Source organism: Vigna angularis, chromosome 1 (assembly GCF_016808095.1).
Source record: "Vigna angularis cultivar LongXiaoDou No.4 chromosome 1, ASM1680809v1, whole genome shotgun sequence".
In the NCBI taxonomy this organism is placed as follows: Eukaryota; Viridiplantae; Streptophyta; class Magnoliopsida; order Fabales; family Fabaceae; genus Vigna; species Vigna angularis.
In genome coordinates, this window is record NC_068970.1 from 10,146,559 (window position 1) to 10,171,566 (window position 25,008).

The following is a 25,008-nucleotide window of genomic DNA, read 5'->3' on the forward strand; positions in this document are numbered from 1 at the left end:
TGAGAAAAATAAGTCCATATAGATATGAAACTTCAGTCATGGATTTACTTAAAATTCAGAATGAATGTATATAGGCGGTTGCTTCCTACACCCATCACATTTCTTCCTCCCCTGTCAAAACCCCTTCCCGAAAGTAATTTCTGTAATTGGAGAAGGTAATTTGCTTCCCGGAAAACAATTTCCGGAACTGTTTATTGGGAAGTGACAGGGTATTGGAAGAATTTTGGTAGGGTTCAGGAAGCAATTACATGGATATGTCTTATATATTACTGTCTCGTATCCGCCGTCTATAATTATTTTAATTAAAATATTCTACACAATGTGGATTGATTAAATTATGTCGATCTAATTTATGAAATATTATAATATTCAATATCTTTTGCTCGATAATACTTTTTGAAATTCACTGTTAAATTATTTTTTTAATAGATTATATGTATAATTTTACATTAGTCTAAAATGGTTCTATTTTTAAAATGATTTGATATTTCATTTGTTGGAGATTCAAGTTCATACGAGGGATGGGTCTTTCTTTTTTTATACAGTACTATACTTTTTCAATTTCATTTCCATGTGGATTTTAGATTCACAAAAAATTGACATATGTATTCTTTAAAAAATACTAAAATATTAATTATTTGATTATTATTATTTTATATATATATATATATATATATATATATATATATATATATATATATATATATATATATATATATATATTAATGCTTGGATTTGGTTTACACAAAAGAAGTAAATATTCATGGAACCCTGAATATTCTGACAAGGCTGCAAAAGAAAATTGACCTGTAGCGTTGGAGAGTTTGGAGAGCTCTCACTTGGAATATGCCAAAGCAAACCCAATAACTCAATCAAGATGCTAATGACACTTTTTGACTCTTTCAGTACTCGTCATTTAATCAATACAGATAAGTAATATCACAAATATTGTTGACAACCAATTCACTTTCAAACCCCATTCAAAGTATTATCACAAATATGCTCACGATAATTTCTACAATAAATGAAAATATTAAAAAGAGAACAAAAATATAAACTATAATAAATATTGTCATAAAAAATAAAAAATAACTTCATTTTTCCAAACGTGGACAGTAAAGGATCATTAAGTTGGGTCAACATAGGTTGAACAAGAAATCTGTGGAAACTGAGGCCCAATTAAAATCTCGGTAAGAAAGGGCTGAACGATCTTATTAACAGACCCTGCTCACTATAAATAATGAAACGCAATATTACATCTGTGAAAATTGACCAAGTCCACCAAATGGCACCTCATACAATAATTTTTGCTACTACATACATAGCTTGGTGACACAAATCTGAACAACTGCTCTGCATATGTTACTCCATTTCGAGTCAAAAAAGTAGGATGTAATTAGTGTGAAGATAGTCCAAAACTTTAACCATCAGAGGTACCAAACCCAGAGATTAGATTCTCCACTGATTTTCTTGTTAACAAATATATATATTCTTATATCTGTCATTTTCCCCAACCTTGTTATCTCTCTAACAATTAAAGGTCAAACATCATCATATAGCTTGTTAGGCCACTCAAAATTTCTTCAAATTGAACAGCATCACAGAGAGATAGAGAGAGATAGAGAGAGAAAGAGAGATGACTGAGTTGCAGAGGTCTGTAACATCATTTAGAAGACAAGGATCTTCAGGGTTGGTGTGGGATGACAAGTTCATCACAGCCCTTGAGAACCAGAATCAGAACCAACAAGGTCAAAGGGAGCTTCAGGATGTCGAATCAAGTGCCAGGTTGGAGCGGAGCAGATCAGATGGAGCACGCCCTTATCGGACGGTCAACGTTGCACCGGCATCCATAGACCCACCTTCTCCCAAGCTAGCAACCTGTGGCTTTTGTTCTGTCTTTCGGAAACCAGGTCCTGCAAAATCCACCAAAGCTAAAAGACGTAGGTGATGATGATGTATCACTCATCACCATCATCTTCTTTCTTTTTTATTTTCTCCAACTTGTAAATCTGTGCTTCTTGTTCATCTTTATTGTTTCTCTGTTTCAATTTCCTGGTTTGGATTTGGGCTTGATAGTTGTAAATTCCTTTGACATATCATATGGATGTGCAATAATATTCTATGCCAGTTATATCTATTTATTTCACATCCCACATCGCTTAATCCTCTCGACTATAAATAAAGGAAAATATATATAAACTAGTTTTAATTTCATAATGCTTCTTTGATTTCTTCTATACAGACCCCCACAGTGATTTAGGTTAACACACCTTTTTTCTTCTCAATCTATCTTGTGATGGTAATGTTTTTCAAATTCAGTTGACCTTTATCTTTGTTGCTGGTTTTTCTTGTCTCGCAAAACTACTTCTCCATATAGTTTTGTCTTATTACAATAAAATATTGTAAAATGTAAGCATTTTCCTTTCCTACTTGGTAATAATTTACAGTTATTAATTACACGCCAAACCTTGGACTTTTGGATTTTGTTGTTCCTTCTTTTTTTATATAATTTATAGTTATTAATTACATATCAAACCTTGAACCAGTAGGATTGAAGCTGAAATATTAGGAAATAATAGATTAAATCAATGTTCTCTATTTGTTTTAAATTTATAATCCTTACTCTTTAAATGACTTTTAATTGTATTTGTTAGAGGTAACTATTATAATATTTTTCAATAAGAGAAGGATATTTTTAGTATAAAAATACAAAGTAAATTTGAATTGGTTAAATTTTTCTGTGAAACAAGTATGTTGTATCTAAATTCACATCTAATAAAGAGACAAACATCTAACTAATAATATTTATTATTAAGTGTTAAGCACAATGTTTAGTCTGGTTACATTATTAAGGTATTGTTGATTTGACTATGCTGCAGAAGAAGTCAAACAAGAACAGAAGATAATAACTAAAAAAGAAATAACCAAACTTACATTCACCAATTAAAGCTGGTCGATGAGAACTACAAGCCACATCACATCAACCATGGAAATATAAGTATATATATAAATGTAAGCTTCTAAGTAACAAGACATGTACACATGTAATAATAATTTAAAAATTAGCTCATTTGAAATAAAAAATAAAACACTCATTTCCCTAATTTTCTCCAAAAGCCATACTTTACTCATTCCTCAATAATTTAAAAGTTTCTAAAATAAAAAAAAACACACTTTAACAACTTAAGTTAGAATTTATTCCCTATCAACTTAAGGATATTTTTGTTTTGGGAATGTAAGTAATAAATTTTTGAAACAAGGATTGTAGAAAGGTAAAAATAAAGAAAGAAAATATAAGGAAAATAATAAAAGAATTGTTGTCTTATCACTTTTGATAAATAAGGGAATGGAGATAAATATGAGGTGCTAAGGACACTCCTTTTTCTAATTCATTAAAAGCTACCTATTCAAAGTTCAATTTAGCTTTTTAAAACACTAGAGATGTTTACCCAAACAATTACATGTGGTATGGATCGGTTCAATCTATCTCACTTATCTTATAACTTTTTAAAAAATGGGCCTAACATAACCTACCACATGTTTATGAATTAAACATAGCTACTCACTTTATTTTAGGAAAAAAAAAATGAATCTTTTTAGTTTTTTTTTTCTTGAATCAAACTTTTTTCTAAATATAAAAATTGAAACTAAATTCTAAACCATAAGAATAATAATAACAAAAAGATAATTGTAACATCCCAAATTCTCACATTAATGTAACAACCCAACTTTTTACATTAATGTAACATCCCAAATTTTCACACTTGATAATTAACATTACATTTACGGTAACATTCCGTAATCTCACCCTTTAAAATTTCCTAGTTAATATAAGTCTATACATGTAAAAAGATTCTAATTATAGTTCTTCTACTCCTCCCTTTCCTTGGCACTATGTGAGGCGACATTCCTTCATCTGCTCCCGTATAACGAATTATACGATCATCGCACATACCCAAACACAAAACACAAACAAGTAGGGTGAGCTAACATGCAACAAATCATTTATAAGACATGCATAATTACTTCGATACAAACATCATATAATAATTATGTCAGACACCCTCATACCATCGTACCACAATTCCTATTGAACACTCGTCCCACAATACCCAATAAACACCAAAATACCCAATAAACACCAAAATACCCAATAGACACTCATTCCATAATACCCAATAAACACTCATTAAACCTCGTCCCACAATACCCAATAAACACCAAAATACCCAATAAACACCACTATACCCAATAGACACTCATTCCACAATACCCAATAGGCACTTATCCCAACGATATTCAATAGGCACTTATCCCAACGATATTCCATAGGCACTTATCCCAACGATATGTTGATGAGCGATACAACGGAAGGTTTTTCACTTGTGATGTCATTCTTAGTCCCCTCACTATGTCCAAAACCGGCACATAGACCAGGACATTCTGCCCTCCATACCATTCATAATGTTAGTCCCCTCACTATGTCCTAAACCGGCACATAGACCAGGACATTCTGCCCTCCATACCATTCACAAGGTTAGTCCCCTCACTATGTCCTAAACCGGCACATAGACCAGGACCTCCTGCCCCTCTCACCACATAATTCATCATTCTCTACTTGAGACTGATTGATTATTAGAGTATCAGGATAACCTCCAACTTCATGACCCTCAACATCAACATATACGCACATACCATGTCATTACAGAATCTCTCCACGAAACTCATACAATGCTCACATTCCTTAACTCATATTATACCATTACGAAATCTACCCATAATCCTCATACACATACCATGACATTACAGAATCTCTCCACGAGACTCATACCATACTCACATTCCTCGACTCATATTATACCCTTACGACATTTCCCCATAATACTCATACATGTTCAGATGCATAAATTCAAATCAAATAAACTTCAATCATTTCAGAAATCATACAAACTGAATATATTCCAACAAGATATATTACATGATAATTTAACAGTACATAATCTGTACACAAGATTTAAGTTAAAAACTTGTCGAGGAGACTTCCAGGAAAGAGAGGTGCGTCACAATGGACAACTTAAGTACCAAGTCTTTCCTTAGCCAAAGTGTTCCTCAACTAGTTTTTAACAAATTTCTTATTAACAGATTCAAAACAACAGCATATAATATTTACACCGAATATCAATATAGATAAACATACAGTAAGCATTAACAATATTCATACATAATTTCAAGACATGAATAGTAATAAAACAGTACTAAATCATAATATAAAAGCTTAGAAAGATTAGCTCCCCTACCTCTATTCCAGATTCCTCTTGATCTGAATTTATTTCCCCGAAACCCTTCAGAACCTCTACTCTTCTTGCAACTAAAAATTTCTCCCTAGCTCTTTCTTCTCTATTTCTTAAGCTCTCACTTGATTCCTCTTTTCTTGGTGCAAAATACCCTTCCCTCCCATGGCTATTTATAGTTAAAAAAAATTACTATTCATTAATATTTTAATATTATTTATTATTTTAATATTATTTAAAAATAATATTTCAATCATTTTCTTACCAAATCTGATCCTAATTTCTACCTACTACTTTCTTCCATGCTAAGGAATCTTAATGCTGAAAATTTATTTTTACTATTTACTTTTTACTATTTACTATTCACTTTTTACTATTCACTATTCATTTTTTACTATTCGATTTTCTTAAAAAAAAAATACTAAATAAGTTATCAAAAATTTTAACCTCTCCTTCTAAAATTACTATAATTTTATATTCAAAATATATATTTTTCTATCCATTAAAATTATTATTACTAATAAAATGCTAAAATTTACTATAAATATTTTTCATGGGTCTTACAATAATCACATTAATATGTGGCCATAACATATATTATTATATACATAATATTATGTAAAAGATTTTGATTTTGAGAAAGAATAAGTGAGAAAGGAGAGTTGAAATGAAAAAGAATTTGTGAGTTGCGTATATTTTTACTACTTTATTTTCTTTTATTGTGCTGGGTACATTAAGATTCCTTTTTATCTGTATAAGACATTGAGGTGATGAGTTTTAGATGAGTCAGATTTTTAATAAATTAGATTTATTTTAAGTTTATTTTAAAATATATTATTTTTTAACTTAATACAACTTAAATACATATTGAGTTTTATTCATTCTAAAAACTCATCGTAAACATGTAATAAAACAAATATAACATAGATTTCCATCTCAAAACAAGTAAATTTTACACATAACTCTAGAAATTTGAATCCTATACAGCCATTAAAACTAACTATAACTACTAATATAAATAAATATTTAATCATTTTTTAAGTACATTAATGTTTGGAAATCGGAAGTTAATCTAATTTTGGTCTTTTAAGTTTATAATGTATTATTCTAATCCCTTAACTTAGAAAAAGCTTTAACAAATAATTTTGAGCAACTAAAAGAATAATCTTTAAACTAATTTTAGTTAAATGTGAAACTATGATGGTATTTTTAAATTTTATTATAGACACACTAATAGAATTTCTTAAATTTATTACACGTAGAGAAAATTTCATTTACTTACTTCAGGAATTAAATTACCATTACAAATATTTTAGTTTTAAAATAATATATTGACGGTGAATTTAATAAATTAAAATAATAATTAAATTTTAAAATATGTGGAATAAAAAGAATAAAAGAACAAAATGGAACAATTCATTTATGTATGTTAGCCACTTAGAAAAAGTACACTGTGAGTCTATCGTAACTTGTTGTATACAAATTCTACATAATATTTGTTTAAGAACATTAATAAATAAATGTTTATAAAATGTATGATTTAATTTATTAATTTATTGTTATATTTATGTATTATTTTAATACATGAATAACTATAAAAAAATTAGAAATATATTTAAAAAAAAAAATAAAAGTAAATGTATATTATAGGTAAATGCAATTTTTCAAGGAAAATAAATTAATTAATTGGATTTAATAAAATATTATATTCTACAGTCACCTGTAGGTGGTGAGCGGGGAGATATATCCAACGGTTCAGAAAGTTGGTGCATCGATGAGACCATACTTTCCTGCAAAAAGATCCTGAAACTAATTTTACTATTTTCATATTCTCTTCAATTTTCTTTTCATTTTTAACTTTTATTTTATTTTTATTCATTTATTTTAATAATTTTGTCTTGAGTGGCATACAAGTTGAGAAAAGTTATTCGTTAGGGAACCAACTTCTTTTTCTTTTTTATAATTTTGTAATATTTGAATCTTTATAATGTGAAAATTACTCATAAAAAAACAAGAATAAATTTATTTTAAAGTTTTAAAAAATATTTCCCAATAATAAAAATATATTATTAATTTATCTATTATTATATTTTCCATATTTTCATTAATATTTCTTTAAATTAATGAGTCACTATTTTTTATATATTTATAACAATGATTATGCATATAACTCACATAACCAATTGCATCAGTACTATAAAAGTAATATTTAATAAGGATGAGGGGAAATTGAGAATGATAAGGCCTTTGTTAGAATATAAAACAAATAAAAGTTGTCTCCTAAGATAAGCAAGAATGAAAAGTTGATTTTTTTTTTAATAAATTCACATGACCACACCTACATAAAATGACATTAAAAACTTATAAAATAAGCTATTTTTATAATTAACTTTATTTTAATTAGTTATATAATTTACTTTATTAAAAAGTTTATTCCTTGATAATATATATATATATATATATATATATATATATATATTCTCCCATACTGTTTTTTCATAACAAAAAATATTTTAATACACATAAATTTATTATATTTATTATGATGCCGTACTTGAATGGCAAATAAATAATTTTCTATGGTAATAATATTTTGAATTATTAACCATCTAAACTGGTTGTTTTATTAATTATTAATTATTATTATTATTATTATTTTCCTTATCCTTATGTATGAAAAATCAAGTCCAATACAAGAATACAGCCTTTACAAGTAATCATCCATTGCAAACAATATAATAATAACTGTTATAATTAGGGCTGAGGACAGTATACTAACTGTACCAAATTATAATTAATTATATTTTTAATAAACTATATAAACTAAACTACACTGTATTGTTTAAGAGTTCAGTTTTTAAAAACTGAACTTATATCAATTAATTAATAACTGAATTCAACTGAATTTTGCATTGAAAGATTAAACATGCTATCAGCTATATTAGTTACATAAATAATTATTTTCTTATACTCTATTGGTTGTTATACATTTTATAACCTTACTAGAAATATTGATGGGTTGTTATGCATTTTATAAATTTTTTGTAAATATCGAAAGATTATGAACTTAAATAATTGTTTACAATATTAATAATATTAATAAAGATCAAGACATTACAATTTCAATTCCGTTTAAATTATAGGTTAATTTACTTAACAAATTCAATTGGTGTTTAAATCCAAATGTTAAAAGTTCACTGTGCTTCATATTATTTTTTTTATAATCTTAATTATTTTCCAAATAAGGCAGTGAATAAATTGGACAAATAAAGTAGATATTCTTCTTGAAATACTATTTATTTTATTATTTTAAATATAAAAAAATATCTTTAAATATACCATTTTGTTATTTTAAATATAAAACAATATATTTCAATATACCATTTTATTATTTTAAATATAAAATAAACAGTATTTTAAATAGGTTTAAACTCTTTAGTTGTTCCTGTGGGGTTTTCCCATTTTGATCCCTTCTTATTAGAATCTCCAATTGAATCCTTATAAGTGGTAATTTGAATCAATTGAGCCCCTGCCGTTAAATTTAGTTAACGGGGTTAAGTTTTTGCACAGGTGGGAGGATGACGTGTTAATTTCTTTAAAGGTGGCATGTTTAGAGTTGAAACGTGGCATGGATTAGGCCTTTATGCGTGGAATTATGTAAAATGTAATAATATAAAATTAGGGAATTCTAAAATGGGATTTAGGGTTCAATCAAATTGAATTTGGGATTCAATTTGGGAATCGAAGAATGGCCTTGTGTGAAGGCACTGAGTCCTTGCTTAATGGTTGCACTTCCAATATCCACAACCTCACTCTGAGAAGGAGCTTGATAGTTGATGTTCCCAAACCCTTTGATCCGTCTATTGAGATCAGCAGAAGCCGAAGACAGTGGCTTGCTGATGTTATCATCTGCAGAAAATATAGCAGAAATAGTCTCTTGAGCAGTGTCTCTAACAACCTTGTTGAGTGCATCGCCTTTCAGAGGATCCAATTGACCCTTGTATTGTAACAAGGGTCGAATTACCACTGAATGTCTCTACATTTCCCTTCTAAACTCTACACCACACTTTCCAACCGCATACTTGATCAATCTCAAAGCCTGTCAAATGCAAACCAACACAATGATCGGAATCTAATTTCAATATATTTTATATTCATATTCCAGGGAATAGTAATAACAATGATAAATTAAAAGTTGCATGCGTACCTTGTTTGACGACGAGGCTTTTATTGTCGAGGCGTTTAAGGATGAATTCTGAGAGCTCCTTGACGATCCAAAATTCAATTTGATTGAACCCTAAATCCCATTTCAGAATTTCCTAATTTTATATTATTACATTTTACATAATTCCACGCGTAAAGGCCTAATCCATGCCACGTTTCAACTCTAAACCTGCCACGTTTAAAGAAATTAACAAGTCATCCTTTCACCTGTGCAAAAACTTAATCTCGTTAACTCAATTTAACGGCAGTGGCTCAATTGATTCAAATTATCACTTATAAAGACTATGAGAAAACCCCACATAAATAGAGACATCTAAAGCTTTAAACCTTTTAAATAATATCATCCTCCATTCCACAGTTTAAAGTTTATAATTATATATTTACCGCATTTTGAAACTCACAATAAACTTATGTTTGTATGCAAAATTTAGTTTAGATACATATTTTAGTTACGCCTTTTTTTTTTTAAAACCAACATTATGCTTATGTTTGAATGGATAGTATAGTTCAGTTATTAGTTAATTAATATAAATTCAATTTTTTAAAATTAAACTATAAAACAATACAGTTTAGATATTATATTATATTAACTAGTTCAATTTTTTTTAATTTATTATAATACGATTAACTATAATTTAATATAATTTAGTTAATTTTACCCGACCCTAATTATAATTGAATTGGACCTTTTCGTCCAACATATAATTGCTCATAAAATGAGTTTAGTCAATTTTCAAAATCTGTTTTGCAGATTGAGCATAAAATATGTTAAATTTATTTTAAAAAGGATGAATATAAGAGAAAACAACCATAAGTTCAGACTGATTATTTTTGAAAAAATAATTTTTGCTTAAAAAATTTAACCAATAATAATTGGTTAATATAAGTCTAATATAATATTTTGAGATGGATGGTTATATCCATTTTTCTATTGTAATTTGTAAATAAATATTATATGTATTATGTTGGAATCAAATAGTATAAAATATTTGATTTTATTTCGCATTCAGTTTTAAATACTATGTCTTACAAGTAGGGAACACCAGTATTTATTAGCAAAATTTGTTTGGTTTATGTTATATGAAATTTTAAAAATCAAAATAATTTTATTTAATTATTACTGAACCCCTGTTCTTTTATATTTAAATCATTGACTTTGTCCAGTTAATTCTGATTTTTAAATTTAAAAATAACTTGATGCTCTGTCTGGTCACTGTTAAAAAAATTACGTACTGTATGATACTCCAATAATGATTTTTTAAAAGAAAAAATTTGATGCTGAGAATGAATACTGTTTGATTTAAAACTGCACATCATCCAGTTCAATTATGAGCTGTAGGATCCAATCGCCATTAATCAGTCCTTCTTTGATTGGATGGGGGACCATAACATTTCATAAATTTAACGGTCTGTCATCTTCTTTTATTTTTTAATCCATGTGATTCATAGTGCTAGGTAGGTATACTTTTTTATGCAATAAATAAATAATTATGGTATATAACATTAAATATAATAAGACACTAAAAAAATATTATTACAAAAAATACTTAAATATTTGAAAAAATAAAGTACACTAAAATGATAGATAAGGTTAACAAAAAAATAGTTTACTTACAAAAATATTTATTGTGGAATGAGTTGGGGTTACATTCTCCTGTCAACTAGGAAATGAAACCCAGTTGTGTAAGATTCCAAATTCAAGAGGTTAACTAATTTGGCAAATTTCTTAAAAACAAAAGGCAAAACTAAAAAAGACAAGAACATTTGTAAGAATAAAGCTTGATTACATGTAAATTTTCATTTACAGACAAGGTATCTGATTTGAATATATTGAATACAAATTTTTGGTAGCATAAGAAGTGGTGTTGCTAATTAAATCATATATGTATAAATTATATGTACCTTAATCCAGAGCTTTCTTAACTTTGGTCTTGAACAGTAGAATATATAAATTTTCCATTGAAAAATAAAGAAAGCAGCCAGTTGAATGTGTGACGAATGAACCAAAATTTGAGCCTACAATGCAATGCCAGACAGGACCATACCCTTTGTCAAATTCCTGCACATGAACATACCAGGAATAAATTGTAAATAAATAAATAAATAAATAAATAAATAAACAAACAAATTTATCACCGGTTAAAAAAGTAGATGAAGGAAACACTATATTTTATAGATCTTGCTGACCAAATATACGAACAAGCCAACCCTAACTCTATTTGCACATGGGTTAGGCTCTGTATAAGTCATTAATTGAAAAATGCACCTTTTTAAGACAAAAATAATCCATGATTAGGTATAATATTAGGGGTACGAGGGTTTGACACATGGGGTGTTGGGGAGCTTTGTAATTAGGATTTTATCTTGACAAGAGACTCCACTTTAGCCTATTTGTCACAGGTGCTTGCTATTGGACCAGGACCAGGACCAGATTCAAATACTCTATTTCTATCCAATAAACAAGAAACTAAGAGAGACACAAAATGTCAACATATGATTCGTCTAGTCGGTTTTCGCCATTAATTCTTTCTGTGGGGTTCATTCAACTTCAACCGTTCTCAATCATCCAACAACCATAGTCCCAAAACGAACACCCACAAAAATAACCTCAAATCACTTCTCAGGTTTTCTCCTCAAACTCTATTCAATAACAATACCAAGGTATGGGCGCCACATTTGTAAAGATATTCTAAATGTTTATTTAGTTTATATAATTTGTACAAAATATTTCTTTTTTATTTTTATTTTTAAAAGTAATATCTATTTTAATCCGTGGACATTACTTTAATATTTTAGTCCACATAATAATTTTTTTTAATTTCCCCATTTAAATTCAAATGAATTAAAAGAGATTAGAAATTATATGTATATAAATTGCTCCTAACGTAAGTATAAGATTAAAAGGTTAAAGTTAGTCTATCATAAGATCAAACAAGTCATTAAACAATTTCTAAATCTACGTGTAGATAAAAAGAAGATAATGTGTTTGATTAAGGAATGCAGATGAACTGAAATGGGAGGATAAAATCAAAGCGTACCTTCTTTACGTTATGAGCGATGTGTTTTGCGCTAAACTTCTCCAAGCTATCGAATGTCCTTCTCGCACAACGAAACGCGTGCAGTTGCATGAAGGACGGCATGTCTGAGACCAAAACCTTTACATGAAGATAGGCAGCCACAGAGGAGAATGTTTCGATGTGGGACACGGACTTTCGTGCCTCGACCATTTCCGCCACCGCAAAGTGTTTCTCTATGTGGGACACTGATTTTCTTCCATCTTCAACCGTGATTCCTCTTGCTGCGGGTGATGCGGCTGTCTCAACGAAAGATACTGATTTTCTCCCCTCGACAAATCCTCCCGCAGGTGATCCTAACTCTAAACAAGAAGTTGATTTCCTCGCCTCCACAAATTCTTCCCCTCCACCTCCAATGTCCACGTCTCTGTTACCATTACCACCACCATTAAAAACTCGAGTTCTCGAAATCTTGTGCAACCAACTGCGTGAATTGGATTTCTTGTCCTGCCCCACACCATGCTCCAACTCTTTCTTCCTCTGATTTCCTATGCCACCTTTGTAGATGTACATGAAGCCTCTCTTGTGTTGCTTTTCCTGGTTAGCCATTTCTGAGACACTCCTCTAAGACTAAGACTAGATGAATAATAATTGGACTAGATCCAACTGGGACTAATGAAACATCGAGATACGTAGCAAATATATATAAAATGTTTGGGAGGGTATGTAACTATGTATTTGGAATCACGAGCAGTTGGAAGAGCAATTATTATAATAATGGTGATTGGGAAGAAGGTGACATGTTACGAAGGCAAACCCATGTGTGTGTGCCTGCGGTGAAGGAAAGGCAATGTTATATATAGAGAGATAATAGTTTTACCCAAGATTTGATCTTGTGGTTTAAAATGAAAAATAATAATGAGCATTGTGGTGTGGGGCTAATGATTAGTCTCTGGGGCATATTTGTCTGGCAGTGAGTTGCTGGTAAACATGGAAGCATGGATGGACCCCTACCCTTCTCACCGTCTCTGTTTGGTAACCCCCATAAAATGGTCACTGTCTAGTATCTGATACTGTGTAGTCTCAAAACCTACCCCTCCCTCATCATCATCAACATGCACCAACACTTTAAACTTATTGGGTGGACATGCTTTGACGGTTAAGCCAACAATCAATAACGACCAGGTCACTTGTGCTTTAACATATTTACGAGAAAGAGAGTGATAGTTTGGTAATTTCTGGTAGGTTTTTTTGGATACACTCTAGCACACCATATGTTTATGTTGTCATTTTTGGCCCTTCCTTTTCGTCTTCCTCGCCTCGCTGAGGTAGATTCACCCAATCCTCTCTATTAAATTATATACATGCACCTAAACTTCCTCAAAAACAAATGTGTGAACAGTGCTGCAACACGTATCACCATTTACAACTTGTCTAACCATCTAATCATCGACCCCTCTATAAATAATTAAGATAAATACAACGTCAAAATAACTGTTAGTTACACCAAAACGAGTGCTCAAATTGTGTAGTCAACGTAATAGCTATTTTGAAATAGAACAACACATTAAAAAATAATCCAAATTCTCTACTCTTCCTTTTCTATTCAACTTTTTTGTCTCTATCTTTAATTAAATAGTATTTTTACCCTGTTTACGCATATATGTGCTGTAAGTAGAATTAGCTGTTTAATATTTTATGTTTTCCTTACCAAGTGGTGGGAAGATTTTTATTCCACAGTCCAATTATAGTATGATGAAATTCTTAACCTATGTGATAATTATTTTAGAATATTTATCCTTATTGTTTTTAATTCATTAATAATGTAAAAAAACTGAACTGGAAAAGTATGAAAATCTAACGTCACAAATTTTAGTGGTTTTAAAATATGCTTTATTCTCTTGTGAAAATTCTTTTATTCACTAAAAAAAATTGATAAGTTTTAGATTTAGTCGCTCTTTAATAATCTAATCCTTGTATTTAGTAAATTAGTATAGGTTTCTGGTCTCCCAAAAACTATTTTTAAAGACTTTGAAAAAATAAATTTTACTTTTCATATTTTCATAGCCTAATTTTAATTTCTTTTACTTTATATTCATTATCCATTTTCACATAAAATATTTTACTAATTACGAAGTCCATTCAATTGAAAAAATTATCTATCTTATACAAAGGAAGCACCGAAGGTTTCAAGAAATTGTCATATGATCACAAAAACATGTTAAATATTATATGGCAAAAAAATGAGTGAGCTCAAGACACGTCGATAATTTCCATTAAACACCTAATCCAATCCAAGCACTTATGATGGCACAATGGTGATCTGTGTATAATGTAAAACACACTATCTTTCCTTCTCAAATATCAATACACCCATGCACTGTTAATGCAGACAATACAAAATCTCCATCGTATTACAGGAAGATCAAAAGCTGAAACAGTGAATAACCACAGAACAAACACATCACTTCTTGTATGGTGGCTTGTCAAAATCAATCTCTATGGTGGCCAAAAATCTGTCTCCTCGAGATAAGATCAGGGAGTGCTAGAATTTTAGTTGGAGAGATCAAAGCGAAAATGAATCTTTACGGGTGCGGGAGATTATAGAGATAAGATTATTGATACTAATAAATTTTATAAAGCTGAATTAGTCTTAAAATTAACTTTTTAGGATGGTATCAAACTCTTGTAATGAAATGGTCGTTTATTTTGTTGCGTTTTAGGCATAGAGTGGATCATTAATGGGAAAGATTTGGTTGTTGAAGATATTGATGGCTGGTTTTGGATTGTAGTTTCTTAACTTGGGAATAATTTGGTTAGAAATGGCAGCAGGTAGTTTAGTTTGGAATAGATGGTTTTGGCTGGAGAGGAGACGCAAAAACATGGGTTTAGTTCATGTGTATGGTTATGTATACCTACCTAAGTGGTTGAATGAGCCCCACCAACACTATGGAGTCCCTGATTGAAGCCCCTCCAAAACCAGCTCAAACAATCACTGTTTATGACGAGAGCAATAAGCCTCATACACTGTTTCCACGTTTGGCAGTGCCCTACACTCTCCCATCCTCATCAAATTTAACCCATCACAATAACAATAGAGCGTTCATCGTACAAGGTTATTTGTTGTTCGTTGTTGACACAAAATCTCTACCCACACATGTTTTTCTTTATTGTACGTTCTATAGGTGCCAAGCACAAAATCATCGTATAATCATATGCTTCTGCACCCAGATTCTTCTCATCTCTTAGACTGACCCTTTCCCCATGAATAGGGGTGGGTAAACTGCACTATTTGCACTGCACTATAAATCTATTACAATTAACTATAAAATAGTTTAAAAAAACTGAACTGTACTAGAAAATAGTTCACAAAAACTGAACTAAACTACTTTTTAGTTCAGTTAACTACAAAACAATTCAGTTAACTACAATGCACCTTTTTCTAATAAATAAATGTAGTTTTGCACTAGTACAACTGTCAATGGCTAATCATCGATAGAGTTAAAAGAATTAGTTCAATTTGATTTTTTTTTAATAATTACAAACAAATAAATTAATATTCAATAACATCACAGCATTTAAAAAAATTAAATTATAAATCTATATAATTAGAATTAGTAAATAATTATAATAAAAAATTTAAAAAAATTAATGAAATATTATTGGTACTATTTTATCATATTATTAAAATTAAATTAATAACTATAATTATTTATCATTACTATTTATTATTAATTTAAAAATATAAAATGTCTAAAATTTGATTCTCATATTAAATATAGTTTAATTTAATAATATAAATTTGTTTATATATTATTTTATATAGATTAAAAACTTAATCTCTAAAAAATATTTCTGTTTATCTCTGTTTTGCGTTATTCGAAATATTTTTATTTTGACAATTATCTAGTTTAATATAAAAACTCTCATCTTTCTTCTCTTCTCACCTTTTTCTGAATTCTCATATATATATATATATATATATATATATATATATATATATATATATAATATTATATTTTATAATTATTTACATAAGTACTTTTATCTTTTTATTTTTACAATTATAGTTAATTTTATTAAGTTATAAAAATAATTACCAGTTTTTGAAATATAATTACAATATAATAAAATTTAGTTTTTTTTAAAATAGATAATTATTTTAGTATAAATTTAATAATATCATTTTATTTTAATAATTATTATAATAATAGTTAACTTTTTAAGAACAACTAATTAATACAAAAATTAATACAAAAATTATTTATCATTACTATAATTATTTATCATTACAATTTAATTATGTTGTGGATTATCTAAACTTAAGAACAACTAATTAATACAAAAATTAACTAAATAAAAAATCCCCAATTAAGGTAAGATACTAAAATTAAATCAGAAATAAAAACTTATAAGTTTAATATGAGAAAATTAAATCTAAAATTGTAATAATAGAACGTCAACATGACCATCAACAAAAAATATTTATAACCATATTGAATCGATGATTGAAAGAAAAAAATGATAGAAAAAGACTTTACCACAAAACATGGTAGAAGATAAACATAAAAGAGATAGTTTATGCAGTTAACTGCACTGTAACTATAAAGGTTCAGTTTTTTAAAACTGAACCACAACATGGTATAATTTAGTTATCAGTAAAAATAGTTTAGTTTTTATAGTTTAATATAGTATAGATAATCTATAGTTTAGTGCAGTTAAGTTAATTATGCCCAGCCCTACCCATGAATGTATGTGCAGATTATCCTTCACTCTCTTCCTGTCCTTTCTTTCTATCCATCTCTAATTGGAAAAACTGTAGAACCCAAGTATTTGAGCCTTGCAATTATGCTTTTGCTTTTAATTGGTATTTATAACCAATTCATTCAAAGTATAGTTGGATTATTAATTTAGGAGCATCACATTTTCACATCCAATAATTTTTTATATTCAACTTAAATTTAACATTTTGTTCATTTATCTTTTCTTTTCTTCATAAATACAAAAATTATTTCGGATTAATTTATATATGATGTAACTCAAAAACCAATTTAAAAATTGAATTGAATTAAGTGATTTAGTTTTTTACTGATATATCTAACTTTTTTCTTTTAACTTGTACACACGTTATGAATTGAAAACTAGCCTTTTTCTGGTTTCCCGCTGGTAGTGTTCTAATCTTCTTCTTTTTTCCTTTGTAAGGAAAAAAAAAGGCTTTGGTGGTTTATTTCAATGACCTCTCTTTCTAACTATTTTACCCTTCTAGTTCATTATATACATTTCAAGTGAAATTTGGACACATAAGCTACCAGTATTAAAGTTTTTAAATGAGACAACTTTGGGTAAATAACATAGACAAAATAATTATCTGGGGCTACGATAAATGTCTTATAAATGTACGTTGCAATTTAGAAAGCTAAAAGATAAAGTTATACTGCAACTGATAAATTACGTGAAAGAGCACGTTACATCATGATACGAATGTTTTACGCACAAATAAAGTGGGAAAGTCCTTTTTATTGAACCTTTAATAAAATAAAAAAAGTAGCAATTCTAAAACGAAACGCAAACACCAACACTCATACATGTATAGTTTGGTCCTGATAAATACGATTAAACAATTCTCTACGTTAAAGAGCACCGCTATATAACACGAATGTTTTTTGCAAGAAAGAATGCGATATCAAGTGGGAAAGCCTTCCTTTTATGATTCTATGAACAAATAAAGAAAAAATAGGTTTGAAATGTGTACCTATAGTCTATAACTGAATAAGAAATGACATCTAACTAAACTATTAAATTGTGATGAAGAAACAAAACAATTAGCCTCAAAATGCGAATTAAGACATCATTGTTCATTCATTCTAGGGGCTAGTGTGGAGCAAACATTGGAAACCAACAATAATTTTCTTTATACGCAATTTCATTCACATTATTCATACAATTAAGCAATTTTACTTTTTTAAAAAACATTAAGTTGCTTAAGTTAAAACTCCCTTTTCTTTCAGACGTAAATGCATTCCCTATTTTGTGGTTAATAAAAGCATCATGCCATCACCGTATGAAGGCATATATATCCTTAATCATTCATGAAAGTTTGTTACATCCCAAGTTTTTAGTTTTTAATATTTGTTTGAAAATGTTTATTTTTTATGTTTAATTTATCATTCAAAGTAATATTTTAAAAACTCACTTTTATCACAGAAATGAGAGCATCATATAAGAATTAGTTACCTTGCTTTGGAGAAAGGAAGAGATGAAAACTCACTTTTATTACAGAAAGATAAAATTGTTTTTGTTTATCTTTTCAGTTATTATTTTTAATATATATAAATATATATTTATCTCTTATGATTCAACTTTAAAAATTATCTCAGGTACTACTTATTTTCTTTCTATCCTTTCTTCTTTCCCTTACTATATATATAAATCCTTCTTTAGTAGTTTTCTAATGATAGGAATAATATGAATTATTTACGATTTGTTTCGCAAAATATATCCATTTCAAAAAGTAAATCACCCAAATAAATCTATCTGATTTCTAAACTAAACTCGTTTACTCTTCACACATTCCGAATTCTTAATAGTGAATACTGTCACTAAATTTTCTTTTCCTCCTTTTTTCCAAATTTTTAACAAACAATAGAAAAATTAGACAAGAAAAATCAACTTTTCAGGAATTAAATTTCGTTCGGTTTTCAGTACGGAGTAGGTGCGTTGAGAATTCCGTTTTTAGAGAGTCAAATTCTTGAAATGAATTCTCAACGTGAACAGTAAATAGGTGTAGTTTAAAAATTAAAGTAAGAATTGATTTATTTGGGTAAGCTTTTTTAAATGAATTTATTTTGAAAAAAAAAAGTATTTAACGAAAAAAAAGAAATAAATATTTTAAAGTGGTAAAAAATTATTTTTTTCTCTTAATTTATTCTTCATTTTTTTCAACCAAACACTTGTTAAATGTTTTTTTTTATTGCTAGTACAATTTTATCGTATTAATTTATTTTTATACCTACCAAACTCGACATAAATAATTTTTGAAGAAAAAAATACAAACTTTTATGAAGATACAAATTTTTGTGAACCAGAAGAGAAGCGGAGGTAGAAGGAAACTTACTATCTCAAAGGTCAAAGGAACACAGAAAGAATAACCGACCTATTATTAGTGCAGAGTGATTTAGAACGTTTCCAACAAGAGTTTCTTACCGTTTCCTTAATTTTAAGGATCTCGCATCAAAATAATAATATTCTGAACAAATAACGCTTATAATTTAATGTTGATAAAAAACTTTCTATGTTGGTGTTAATTTTCATAATGTAAAATAATTTATTTTTTATTATATAAATATATAAATATTAGTCTTAATCCTGAATTAAAGCCCTAAAAGATAAAGTAAGAAATTTAAGTTATAAATAATAAAATGCATCCCTAATGTATGATGCATTTGCATGTTATATTTGATGTTGGTTTTGGTAATGAATAGAGAAAATAGTTTAGTTTACATGGTTGTTTTGGTAGGGAAAGAAGATGAAGTGATGAAAGGAAGCATGATTTTACAGCTATGCCTATGGTGGCTAGGTCCTATCGCTTGAGGGACAAGTAAAGCAGGAGTTGTAAAAAAAAAAAGAGGTACTCTGTGCCTAGTAACGGTAGGTTCAGTTATAAATGAGTACCTAATTTATGTTTTCTAGATGCACCAAATTTAATTGAACTGAATTATTTTGACCATTAATTGAATCGAAGGAAAAGTGCTTATAAAGGACCTTCTTTTCCTTCTTACCTACACTCTCATTCATTCCTGTTTGTTCATCTGTGAAAGATGCAGAAATAGGAGTTCTCTTGCAGCCCAAAACACCCTCTGCATCAACTTCATGCTGTTTTGGACTGAAGGGAGCTCCTTCTTCTTCACTTTCCTCTATCAACCTCAAACCTTTCCTTCATTCAACTATTTTCACCCTTTTTCAGCTTTCAATTCCTTTGCAAAGGTAAAAACTAAATATTTCCTCAGTATCCTTTTTCATCTTGCAGATTCCATCACAAAGGGATCTTTTACCGATCCAATATTTAATTTCAGAAAATTTCTGAATCAAATTTATCTTTTCTTTTGCCTTTTATATTCCTACGCTTCTGTCAAACTTATTTTTCTTTTAACATCTTCACTATTTGTTGAATATGCTTCAACATGAGTGGCATAACCAAAGCTATTAAAGGATCGGTATTGAACTGTTTCTCCATGGTATGCTACCCCAATTGTTTTATTTTCAAATACAGAGAGCTTCCCAGTTGCTAAGCATTCTTCTTTACATCTTCGAGAACTTTTAATTTGAGAAATTCTACTTTTTGTGTATCCAAATTCATTCAATTATTGAGAAAAAAAAATATAAAAAGACAGATATATTTCTCTGTCTATTTTATTTTGGTCTTACTGGATGTGTAGGGTGTTTGCCACGAAATCCTTGTTGTTCAAGAACTACACCAGTTGTTATTTAAACTCATTTCTTCATACACCTTAATTCCTTAAAAATATACACATCGTGTGCAGTAACCTTCTCTATTATAATTTCCCAAAATTATAGTTTATTTCTCTCTGCAATCATCGGGTTGAGACACTAATTAAGGTTTAATCAACCTCGCTTTGGACAACTAGATTTGAAGGGTAAATGTTGCAGATTTCAAATTTTATTAAACTGAAAAATCTTCTTAAAACTTTTTAGTGGTTATTAAAACAAATTTAATTTGATCTGATCCTGCAGAGATTTGGTCTAAACTTATTCCTGAACTTAGTTTGCAATAGATTTAATAAACACTTGGTATAAATAAAACTGTTTTCTCATACTCCTCTTCCGTATTTTCTTCTTTTATAATTTTAAATTTGGTCAAATTCATTCTTAAACTCGATTTTCAAAAGATTTTAAAAAGAACACTTAGTATAAATACACTAATGTTTTTTCTTCCTGATCTGTTATAGCAAATTATTATTGGAAATCATAGTTTATATCTAACTTGCTCGTTTTTGTAAGTAGTCTCCAAAAAGGTTATAAACTTATACATTTAATTTTTGCGAGTTTCTGACTCAGTTAACGTAAAAACGTATAATTTTTCTCAGTTGCATAAAAAAAGTTGTTAGTTAAGCTGTCTAAATTATTGTCGGAACATGTTACATCCTGAAAGCAATTTTTTTAAAATTCCTTGAAGAAAATGAATGAATTTACACGTTCAATTCATGAGACTGGAACTCGGGCATTAGGCAGAAAAATTATTGTAAAGTATAAATCTTTACGTATAATTATATCAAGGAGTTCACAACCTATCAGAAACTGTGATCTTAGACTGCTAGGAGTAAATGGGTTATCAGTTCACGCGCAGTCCAGACCACTGAAGATAGGTGATGGTGTTGCAGGTACTATAACAGCTCGGTAAACGACAAAAACGTTGAAGAAAGATTTTTACTATCATGAAGAAAATTTTATTACAATTACTAACATACAACATAATTTACAAGCGATAATTTTGTACAGGCAGACATGACATTGCAAGTGTTTGAAACTTAGTACTACATAGGGATCATTTGCTGAATCTGGCGCTGTCGGTTTGGAATATTGCAATTGAAGCGAGAGCATGACCATAGTTTGTCCTCTGATAAAGGCACCATAGGGATGTTATCACAGTTGCAGATTTCGATCATCATGCCATCTGGGTCATGGAAGAATAGCTGATCAACGTAGATTCCGCTTTCCTCTACTCTGCTCTTCACGTACTCTATCTCCATTTGCTGCAGTCTTTTCTCCACAGCTGCTGTACTTTCACACTGCAACAATGCATAATTCCTTCGTTAAGTATATTATATGTATTAAAGACTATGCATCAAAGTTGAAATGGCACAGGAAGAGAGAAAAATACTTGGAAAGAAATGTGGTTGTCCTTAGGATTAATGGGAGTAGTTTTGGGCATGCCTCGTGGCTCTTCTGATTGGAGAAGGTGTATCCCAATGCCATAATTGAATAACCTACCAGGATCAATATCAAACAAAAAGGCAATTAATCAGTATATTCAATTTCTATGCAAATTTCTGTTTCATATGCTTTGGCTTTAGCTTTAGTTAAGAGCATATTGAATTAACCAAAGTTTCTGTCAAATTTTTGCAATGATATATGCTCACAGTAATACAAATGATTAAGCTTACCATGCACCATTGAAGTCTAACGAAGTAGGTCTTTTAACAGGAGAAAACCCGAGAACGTTTACGTAAAACTCAACGGACTTCTCCAGTGATGCACACACAAGTGAGATATGATTCAATGACTTGAGTTGCAGAGGGTTCGACATTCCTTCTGTCCCTTTTGGGTTCTATCAATCAGCAAAACAGTTAAGAAGAAAGAAGATGAGAAAGTGGTTCTTCTGAGAGGTATATGGCGGTGCAGAAATTAGTTTCAAGCGTATCGAAGAATGTTGTCGATAAGATAGAGAAAAACGAGGTTGGCCTATGTTATGCGTGCTTCTATTTATAGTGGGTTGTTAGGGATATGCAAATATTTTTTCCTGCATGTTTTAGAAGTTTCGTGTTTGAAGTTGGGATTGGATTCAGACAACGATTTGGTTACACGTAGATTTCTTGTTGATGAATCAGGACCAGACAGCAAGTAACACTTATCTTGTTTCACCGACACGTTAGTTTGTGTGTGTCGTAGTGACCTAGTCTATTACTTTTTGTAGCGGACAAAAACATGTCATTGCTCAAACTGCGGATAAGTATTGAGAAACTTGCAATTCAAACGCAGATAACTGTCAACATGAACCTTCCAACAACCATTTTTTATTTTCTATCCGATTCTTAACAAGTGAAAGTTCTTTCTATTATTTCAGAATTATTATTTTTAATTCAGGGTTAAAAAAATAAAATACTTTGACTAAAATTAAATTAAATCTTAATCATATTATTATTATATACTCAAAAATAAAAAATACCACGATTCAAATCTATCAAATTATACATTGTAAGGATTTGGACGAGATGTTTTTTAGGTTCCACTATGTTTGGTCTTCAAATTTCGGGGCTAATTTTATTTCTTTTAGTCTTAGAAATATTTATTTAGTTCCTAAACATTAATTTCGAAGGATTATAGTCAACTTTAAACCTTAAACGTGTAATGTAAACCTTAAATCATAAAAAACTTACTTTAATTTAGAGATTAAAATCGTTTTTAATTTTGAAAGACTAAAATTCAAGACACCAAAATCAAAATTATTCAAATTTCAGGAATTAAAAATATAACTCAACTTTTTTCCACGCAAGAAAATATAGAACTGAGAAGAATGCAAAAAAAAAAAATGAGTGATTGACGCAAGAAATTTCATTAAAAAAAAGTCAAAGGATGTTTTTAGGAAATAAGCCCACAATTTTATTTATTTATTTATTAAAATACAAATCTAGGTGATCTTTCGTTTATTGACACTGTGTTTGTTACAAAATATAATTATATTAATTTTTAATTAATATCGGCATTGAAATAATATTAGTTGTACATAGAAATTAAAGTTTTAATATACATAATTAGATCTCAGGTAAAAATCTTTATCCTTTAAGTGCAACGCATTTTTTTTACTTTTCAATCATAAAAGATGTATAATTTACTAATTAAGGTATGATATGGTTTGAATTTTCAAATTGATAATCGAAGTATAATTTTAATTCATATTCATGACCTACTAAGTTTAGAAATCTTACCAGATTTTATCCGATTATATTTAAAAGTACTAGCAGTAAAATATCATTAGGGTTTGAATGAATCCAAGTTATTAAGAGGAATAATTTCATAAGTATGATGATTTCTGAGTTCGTGAAGGACTAATAAACTATTTGTTAAGTTTTTCTTTTCTTTTTATGGTATTCACGCGAGATTTTGTGTATAAAATTTGTTGAATTTTTAGATTGAAAGGGAATAGTTTTTATTTAAATTTTTAATTAAATATGGATGAGACTGGTCAAATCAAAGTAGTATTAAGAACCTTCTAAATAATTATAAAATTGAAGATGCTCTTAATTCCAGTTTCGCCTTGCAACGTAATCATAATAACAGTTTGAGTATAAAAGTTTAAATTGAATTGATTAAAACAACAGTTAAATGTTTAATAGTTTAATGCTAAATCATGATTTAATCAATATAGTAAATTAATTTTTAAAAATATATAATATTTTTTAGGGTGAGTATGAGATAGATTGTGGTAAATTTAATTCTTTTATGTTAAATTATTTAATAAACAAGTAAAACATAAATTATTAATTGTATATTTTAAACTAAATAATTGCATTTTATTATTAAAATGACAGTTTTTATCATTAATAGATAAATGTTTAAAAAGGTATACTCGTTAAAAACATTGAGTTGAGTTGGACCAGCTTAAAGTTTCTATAGTTTTTGTAATACTTAAAACTCAAACTCCTAATGTTTTGGTAAGTAGAACGTGCTATTATAACATTAAA

General features: G+C 28.9%; 3 protein-coding genes across 6 annotated transcripts; 1 reads left to right on the forward strand and 2 right to left on the reverse strand.

The window, feature by feature from the left end:
- Positions 1-1,239: 1,239 nt before the first annotated feature.
- Positions 1,240-2,137, forward strand: LOC108339094 (MAPK kinase substrate protein At1g80180). The gene has a single exon (XM_017576246.2). The coding sequence runs from the start codon at positions 1,637-1,639 to the stop codon at positions 1,946-1,948; it is 312 nt and encodes a 103-aa protein (XP_017431735.1). The 5' UTR covers positions 1,240-1,636; the 3' UTR covers positions 1,949-2,137.
- A 6,767-nt stretch (positions 2,138-8,904) lies between these two features.
- Positions 8,905-13,712, reverse strand: LOC108336799 (uncharacterized). Of its 4 annotated transcripts, none has more exons than XR_008246635.1 (4): positions 12,554-13,712; positions 11,418-11,574; positions 9,499-9,722; positions 8,905-9,390 (listed from the first exon to the last, which is right to left on the reverse strand). XR_008246635.1 is itself a non-coding variant. In XM_017573258.2 (3 exons), exons 1-2 carry the CDS (start codon positions 13,136-13,138, stop codon positions 11,419-11,421), a joined length of 741 nt encoding a protein of 246 aa, XP_017428747.1. In that variant the 5' UTR covers positions 13,139-13,712; the 3' UTR covers positions 10,581-11,176; position 11,418. The 4 variants fall into 4 exon arrangements, 2 of the variants coding, with proteins under 2 accessions (XP_017428747.1, XP_017428740.1); XR_001832874.2 differs by having other exon boundaries at positions 8,906-9,390; positions 9,499-9,684; positions 12,554-13,711; XM_017573258.2 differs by lacking the exons at positions 8,905-9,390; positions 9,499-9,722 and adding an exon at positions 10,581-11,176.
- An 8,247-nt stretch (positions 13,713-21,959) lies between these two features.
- Positions 21,960-23,010, reverse strand: LOC108323910 (glyoxylase I 4). The gene is made up of 3 exons (XM_017556733.2): positions 22,711-23,010; positions 22,428-22,533; positions 21,960-22,335 (listed from the first exon to the last, which is right to left on the reverse strand). Exons 1-3 carry the CDS (start codon positions 22,851-22,853, stop codon positions 22,081-22,083), a joined length of 504 nt encoding a protein of 167 aa, XP_017412222.1. The 5' UTR covers positions 22,854-23,010; the 3' UTR covers positions 21,960-22,080.
- Between the last annotated feature and the right edge of the window lie 1,998 nt (positions 23,011-25,008).